This window comes from Emys orbicularis, chromosome 7 (assembly GCF_028017835.1).
Source record: "Emys orbicularis isolate rEmyOrb1 chromosome 7, rEmyOrb1.hap1, whole genome shotgun sequence".
In the NCBI taxonomy this organism is placed as follows: Eukaryota; Metazoa; Chordata; order Testudines; family Emydidae; genus Emys; species Emys orbicularis.
This window is the reverse complement of record NC_088689.1, coordinates 16,183,590-16,191,903: the sequence shown is the minus strand read 5'-3', so window position 1 is coordinate 16,191,903 and position 8,314 is coordinate 16,183,590. Positions and strand designations below refer to the sequence as shown.

Genomic DNA, 8,314 nt, shown 5'->3' with positions numbered 1-8,314 from the left:
TACCTGAACAACATTACTGGAGCAGTAGCATGTTTGCTTTTTCTGATTCTGATCAATGGCAGTTTGGTTTCACTGGGAGAAAGATCAGGCCCCACAATGGTCCTTCTGACAAGTTTTCTGCTCCAAACACGAGACAAAATACATAGAAAAAAGCATTGGAACATCGGATGATTTGAAAATGAACAAAATACTTCTGAAGGTGAAACAGAGATGAAGAGAGAAATTAGTAATGCTTTGAAGGAACGCAAACTAAACTGTTGTCAGCTTGATAACAGCCAAGCAATGGTAATGATAATGTACAATTAGGAGTAATGGGATGAAATTAAGCAAAGGAAAACTTGGAATAAATACTTTGGGGGTGGAGGGGAAATCCTCATCAGATAGTGGAATAATCTCCCAAGAGAAGTGGCGGAAGAAGTGTATCATTTACAGACTGAGCTTAAGAAGCTGCAGTAAGTAAACCTGTTCCAGAAAGTCTCTCTCTCTCTCTTTTTATCTGTAACTTCTAAATGTGCCATATGATGTGACTTCCAGATATCATATAGGAGAAAAGGATAAGTGAATTGTAAAAGAAATCTGCTTTGAATGGAGGTAAGGTAAAGAAGAGAGTAGGGGTCAAATCTTAGCCCCATGGAAATCAAGAGCAAAATTCACATTGATTTTAGTGGGGTTGGGATTTCACGCCAGGAGCATTACTTCCCAATAAATATAGCTACAAATGTTGGACCAATATGTGAGTATAATCGATAGAAGTAATGGAGACAAGAGCCTGCAGGCTGGAAGGATGCGCCTAATGAATAGGAATGGGAAACTCCCCCTCCACCACTAGACCCCTCATTTGTGGAGTTCCACAAGGATCTGTTCTCTCTCCATGCCTTTTCAACATCTGCACACAACCATTAGGTGAACTGGTCCAATGACATGGAATCAAGAGCAAGCAAAATGCATGTGACGCACAGCTCTACCTTCCTTCATCACATACATCCACACCACTACAACCAAGCGGGCCCAGTGCCTGCATGAGATCAGCTCTTGGATGAAGAACAGCAGTCTGAAGCTGAATCCAAGAAAGATAGAGGTGATGTGGATGTGCAGATGAAAGTATTCAATCTCCATTAGTTAAAGAAACACACCCATAGATAGAGGTGATAGATAGAGGTGATGTGGATGTGCAGATGAAAGGATGCAAGCTCCATTAGTTAAAGAAACAAACCCATAATTGGTCAATTCAATCCATAGTCTAAGAGTACTCTTGGATTCCTTGCTGAAGCTGAGCTCTCATGTAGTAGCATCTGCAAGCAACACTTTTTACCATCTCCACTTGGCTAGGAAGCTCTGTCTCATCCTGATGGATGAAGACCTGGCCTCAGTTATTCATGCTTTCATCACCTTTCAGCTGCATTACAGCAACACAATATACCTGGGAATGAAGCCTTCAGCACTTAGGAAACTCCAACTAGTACAGAATGCTTCAGTGTGTCTCCTCAGCAACACAGGCTACCTGGAACGTATCAAACCTGTCCTCCACTCTCTACACTGGCTTTCCACAAAATATTGTATCAAGTTCAAGGTCTCATTCCTTATCTTCAAATCACTCCATCACCTGGGCCCAAGGTATCTAAAAGATCATCTAAAGCTCCAGGACAATGACAGAGGTTGACATCTTCACTCCTCTGCACAGTGGAACTCTCAACAAGAAAAATAAAGATCGAGTGTGTGGGAGACCGAACCTTCTCCCGGGGCTGGTCTGAGACTGGGGAATGAACTCCCACAAGAGCCACGGACCAGCACAAACCTCACTACCTCCAAGTGCAAGGTGCATTTATTTGACCTTGCTTTCTCTAATTCAAACACAGAGGAACAGGTATATTTATAAATAAATAATAATAACTACTAATAAAAGATACACATTATCAAAACAAGACGCTTCCCTGGACACACTTTTTCTGGGGAGAGGAATAGAGAAGAAACGACAGATGTCTAGTCACATGGCTTAATGCGGTATGAATGCGGTATAACAACCTATATAGAATAGAATGGAACAGCAAAGAGGAATGAAGTTCATTGTACCTTAATTTCTGAGTTAAAATCTTTTAAAATTTACACTCTTCTTTCCCCCACAATAACCCCTCTTTTGTTCTCTGCTTCCTATTTATGGTCATGTGATAATTAGAAGCTGGAATTACTTTAACCTCACACCACTTCACTGCAGCCAATAAGCCTGTGCAGTGCAGTCATTAGAGGAAATTGGACACTGTAATGGAAGGGAAATAGGAATCAAAGATGAGATTGAGGACTGCCACTGCCCCCAAGTTAACTGCACCTCTGACCTCTTCATAGCCTCTTGAGAGCACCCCACATATATTTCAGGCCTCTGCTAATCATCTGGCTTGGAGTGGGATCCTGCAGTCTCCTGCAATTCAATGTAATCACCTCAGCAGGCAGTCTTTTAGTTCAGCACCTGCAATCCTGTTCTCCTACGGGCAGTGACAGGGTTAATCAGTGACCAGCCAGCTTTCATAAAGCAAAGTACTTTTAGACTGCTGAGGAAATATAGTTTAAAAACAATAAACAGCTTCTATGCATGTCTAGCTTAGCGGGTATCACCCAGCTTCTACATGGTTACCTTGGCAGGTTTCAAAGTACTTCAAGCCCTCTCGCAGGGCTTATCCCTCTTGGTCACAGTCTCATGTCATTTCTTGGATCAGAGGAGAGTGACCTCTCTCCCTCTGTCAGGGTGATCACTTTATACAGTTTTCAGTTCTTTTCCAGGCCTCCAGGTCAAATTATATATACAACTTCCCTAGACTTCTCCTGACATGTTACCTACCTAGGAATTTTAGTTCCTGCAGAAAACCCTGTAAATCCTCCATGGAGCCAGAGTACAATCCCTCACCCACAATGAGACATATAATCAGGGCCGGTGCAACCCATTAGGCGACCTAGGCGGTCGCCTAGGGTGCTACAATTTGGGGGGCGGCGACCGCGGGGTATTTCGGCGGCGGGACCTTCCGCCACCTCTGTGGGGGGCGGCATTTCGGGGCGGGACTTTCCGCCGCCTAGGGCGGCAGAAAAGCTGGCGGCGCTCCTGCATATAACACTTATAAAGCTGATGCAATAGTCTTTGATATTCCATGTGTCTATAGCATCTGTCATAAGGACACAACTGTTTATTCAAAATATCCCACAATGTAATCAGGAATTGGAAAATTTGTGGTGGTTGGATAAACGTGATAGCAAATGTTGATCTTCTTTGGAAAATTCTGGGGTGAAATCCTGGTTCTATTGAAATCAATGGGAGTTTTGCCATTGACTCTACTGGAGTCAGGATTTTGTGTTAATTCTGAAAGACCACAGGAATTGCCAGACTGCATCAGAGCCAAGATCTATCTATTCCACTGTCCAGTCTCCAACAGTGGCCTGTAGCAGATTCTTCAAAGGAAAGTGCAAGAAACCCTGCAGAATACCTTTATGGGATAACCTGTCTGTAGCAAAAGTTTCCTCCTAATCCCCATTAGTTAAAGCATGAGGCATTATATTAATAGACTGTATTTTGTTAGTGGTATAGTTAAAATGCTAATTTTCTAGCCAGAAATGACTGACTGGTGAGAATTTGAATCATAGGAATTATGAGTTGTTAAGTCATCTGACACACCTGACAGCTGGGAATTTTGACCAAATAGAAGCCTTTGTTAACAACCGTTTCCTAAATTCTGCTAAAATTATAGATCATGAACATTTAAGAACACATATTTTTAGAAAGCTATAGAAATCTCCTAAAATATCTGCTTACAATTTCTTAATTAGCCTAAAGTTGCCAGCATGGCTGAACTGTGGTGGTGTTCCATATAATTATGGCCTTGATCCAGCAAAGCACTTAAGCATGTGTGCCCTGAATGTCATGCGATTAAAGTTATGCACATGTTTAAGGTTTTTTTTTTTAAAGCAATACTCATTGAAAGTAACTTAATGTCTCTGTTCCTGAATGTGGAATTTCAAAGATCAGTCTTTATCTTTCAAAATTCAGTTTTCCTGAGGGTGGGGAAGTATAAATGATTTAAAGGTTGTTTTCCTGTCTCGATTATACAAACTATAATAAAATTAGATGAATCTTCCCCAGATGACTGCTTTACATGAAATACTTTTCACTGTTCTAGGGCAAGTTTTTATTGGTTTAGAGTTCAATTGACAAAGTTTTGTATTTATATAACAGCCAAGCATAGCTGGAATTATGTTGATGGATTTTTTTTTCTTTTTGACAAATGTTAATTTGTCTCATAGCCCCGTAAAAACCCACAAAAGGATATTTAATGTAAGATGGCCAGGCCAGTATAAAACATGGTGAGGGGCCTAGCAACATATTCTATCTCATTCTGTTCTCTTCAGAAGAGTCACTATGAATCTAAGAAAGCATCCGATGAAGTGGGTATTCACCCATGAAAGCTCATGCTCCAATATGTCTGTTAGTCTATAAGGTGCCACAGGACTCTTTGCTGCTTTTACAGATCCAGACTAACACGGCTACCCCTCTGATACTATGAATCTAAGGACTTTTCAGTAGAGCATTTGCTGACATGGTTAGCATGTGTCACATGTTCTTTCCTTCTGACTCTTTGGGGGGGGGGGACACGCATGTGGGTTTGTTTTGTTGTGAATGTTTATTATTATGTATATATGATGTGCTATGTTTTTGTATTGGTGATGGTAAAGTCAAAAAGTGAACCTTGCCCTTGGAATGGAAATGGATGCTGTGTGAGGTGGTTCTTTAGTCCTGTGAAAGTCCTGTGGTCATTGGGCACCCCCAGCAAAGCATTGCCATGGTTCCCTCTGAAGAGCCTCAAATTTTTAGGCTGGAAAATTCATCTTGCACTGACACTTTCAGGCTTTAGAATTTTCAGGAGGAAGAATTTCTTTCCTGGCCCTAAATCATTTTGGTTTAAGCTGTCTGCCTTGAATTCAAAGGCCAGCCTCAACATCTGAATTTACAGGACGCTTGTGCTATGTGCTTGTTATTATCAGCTGTTAACACAATGGGGCCCCATTTTTCCTGGGTGGGGTGTCTCTGGGTGCTAATACAAGGGTTACCACTACTAATTGAATGGTAAGACAGAACTGTGTTTCCCCTCATGAACTAGGTTGAAATTGTCTCCTTTCTTAACATGTCATTGATCATTTTCCTTTTCAATTTCATCTGCTTCCGTGTTAATCCTCCTTTTGATGTATTAATTTAGTACATGGCACCCTGCAGTTAGCCATTAGAAGAGAGGCACCCTCTAGCTTTTCTTATCTATCTTTTCTCTGTTGACTCAGGTCTCTGCTCTTCTAAAAGCCTCCTGTGCCTTCATCCAGAAGGGAAAGGCGCCGCTGGGTTTTACCGGGGTGCATTGTTTCATTGGCAGCGCCGCTGGGAGCTAATACCCCCTCCTCCCCCCCCCCCCCCCCGCGGACCTGCTGCAGCGCTCTCCGAGGGGCTCTCTGATGTGCTAAGCCGCAGTAACACGTGTCTGGCTTCAGCACCCTGGAGAGCTCCCCTTTCTAGCCGGCTAGCCGGCAGCCCGGTCCCTGCAGCATCACCTCCCCCTGGCGCAACAGTTTATACCCGAGTCACACTCCTAGGAACTGCCCCGGGGTTAGCCCCCCTGAGGGGCGCGGCAATGCTGGCACTGCACACCTCTTCTCCGCCCTGAGGGCGGGGCGCTGGGCAGGGAGCCCGCGGGCCTGGAGCCTGGGCTGAGAGTTTTGCTGGACTCTGCCGGCTTGCGAAGGAGTTGGGGACGGGCACAGCGCAGCCGCCAATGACCGACCCCCTTCACACTGAGAGAGGAGGGGAGGGAGGCGCTGGGGCACGCGAATAAAGCGAATTCCTGGCTCTGAAACTCTTCCCAGCAGCGGATCATCCTGCTCGATCGCAGGCGCTGGGTTCACACTATGGGGCGGGGGGGGGGGGGGGGGGGGAGCCAATGATTCTGGGGCCAGCTCCGTTTCCCATGGCACTTAATTAAACAGGCGGCCAGGTTACCTGACTAAAGGTAGGAAAAGCCTCGAGGGGCTGAACAATTCCCTTCCCGCCGCCTTTGTTAATGGTCGATCTCACTCGCTTTGCTTTCCCCTCGTGCCGTGCCAATGGGGCTCTATTTGCACGTGTGTCTGGGGATCAGTGTGTCACTGGTGGCGAGGGTCATTTAGATCTTCCTCCAGGTGTCTTTAAAACTTTATTCTCCGGTGGCTGGGGATTTTTCACACGCCTCTGTGGAGAGAGAGAGAGAGGTGTGTCCCCAATTGGGGTAGTCCTTCATCCACTTGCTTTTTTTGAATAGTACTTTATTGCTTGTTGCATCATGTATTGTAATGATGGATTATTAATTTATGATGTATCTGATTATACTTTATTACCTTACTCCATGTGCTTTTCATTGCAATCTCTGTCCCCGGTGGAGATGCCATTGCATGCCTGTTTGTGGGTAGATGTCTGCCTCGTGGCCATTTATAGCATCATCTGGGTGCTTTTTCTCTTTGCTTGAGTTTCCGACAGGGTAGGGATATAAGCGGGAAGTGTGTCTGCAAGCAAAGGGTGTCACTCATTCTGGTGGCCTCTTATGTTTTTCGTGGATGTGTTTGCACGGCAATCCTTAGCGCTCACGGGAGGGTTTCACTTCACGTGTCCCTGGGAGCAGGGGTGTTTCTAGAAGCGATGGCCATGAGTATCTTCCTCCAGGTGTTTTCACTGTAATCTTATTCTCCACTGATGGGAGGGTTGAACTGCACATGTGCCCATGTAGGTGGTGTAAGGGTGGAGGGGCCATAAATGCCCCTAGGGTATGTGTGTGGAGATGCCACTAGTGCCTGTGGTAGGATTGGAAGAAGAGGCACCACTAGGGCCCGTTGGGGGAGTGGAGGAGGAGGTGCAACTAGTGCCCATAGGGGGTAGAGGTGTCACCAATTTTCCCGTTTCCTTGCCCTCTAGGAAAAGTTGGCTGATTTCTCTGCTCACCACAACCAGAGCCAGTCTGCACTCACCCCCACCAACGGGACGTTGGTACTGTTCCAGAGCTTGCAGCTGGTGCACCAGCTGAAGGCGCTGATCATCCTGCTGTACGCAGCCGTGGAGGTGGTGGGCATGGTGGGGAACTGCTTGCTGGTGCATGTCATTGCGCAGGTGAAGAAGATGCACAATGTCACCAACTTCCTGATCGGGAACCTGGCCCGGTCAGACGTGGCCATGTGCGCCACCTGCATCCCACTCACCCTGGCCTACATCTTCGAGCCCCGCGGCTGGATCTTCGGCAGCACCATGTGCTACTTCATCTTCTTCATGCAGCCTGTCACCGTCTACGTGTCTGTCTTCACTCTGGCCACCATTGTTGTGGACCGTTACATTGTCATTGTGCATCCACTGCGGCGCCGCATCTCGCTGCAGCTGGGTGCCTACGTGGTGCTCTTCATCTGGATCCTCTCTGGCTGCCTGGCACTGCCAGCCATGGCTCACACCTACTACGTGGAACTCGGCCAGCAAGAGATCACTCTGTGCGAGGAGTTCTGGGGGGAACAAGAGCACCAGCATTAGACCTATGCGCTCTTCCTGCTGCTTATCACCTACCTCTGCCCCCTGCTAGCCATCCTGGTCTCCTACACCAAGTTCTCCCTCAAGCTCAAGAACAGGGTCATGCCTGGTACTATCACTCAGATTCAGGCCAACTGGGACAGAGCCAGGCACAAGAGGACCTTCTACCTGCTGGTTGTAGTGGGGGTGGTCTTTGGGGTGTGCTGGCTGCCCTTGCATACCTTCAACCTCATCCGGGACATCAACATCAATGCCATGGATGCCTATTATTTTAGCCTTGTCCAGCTGCTGTGCCACTGGTTTGCTATGAGCTCCGCCTGCTACAACCCCTTCATATATGCCTGGCTGCATGATAGCTTTAGGGAGGAGCTAAAGAAGTTATTGGTCTGGCACAGAAAAGTGGCTCCTTATAGGTAAAGCATGACAGTGAGTGTTGTAATCTGACCTGCTGCCCAGCGGCTCCTCTTGGTGGGTCACTGACCTACACTGAGCTCCCACAGTATATTGGCTCAAGTTGCAAACTAAAACAATAAGATGTGCCATCCAAATGTCTCCAATCCTGCGCCAGGCACAACTTGCCTCATTCCACTTTGAAAGCTATGGACATCTGTTCTGTTTAAAGAATATATGTCTCTAGGTGAAACATGTTCGCTGCAGACTGTTCCTTTAGAGGGGCTAGCCCAGGAGAGGGGGATTGGGGTGTATGCGTGTGTCAGAGTGAATTCATTTTTTAGTTTTGCTACTTAAAATACA

At 46.2% G+C, this 8,314-nt stretch overlaps 1 protein-coding gene across 1 annotated transcript; it reads left to right on the top strand.

Annotated features, from left to right (window-relative positions):
* The first annotated feature begins 210 nt into the window (after positions 1-210).
* Positions 211-8,005, top strand: LOC135881077 (prolactin-releasing peptide receptor-like). The gene is given in 2 exon segments (XM_065407580.1): positions 211-285; positions 6,965-8,005. Coding segments are annotated over 2 exon segments (1,116 nt in total).
* The last annotated feature ends 309 nt before the right edge of the window (positions 8,006-8,314 follow it).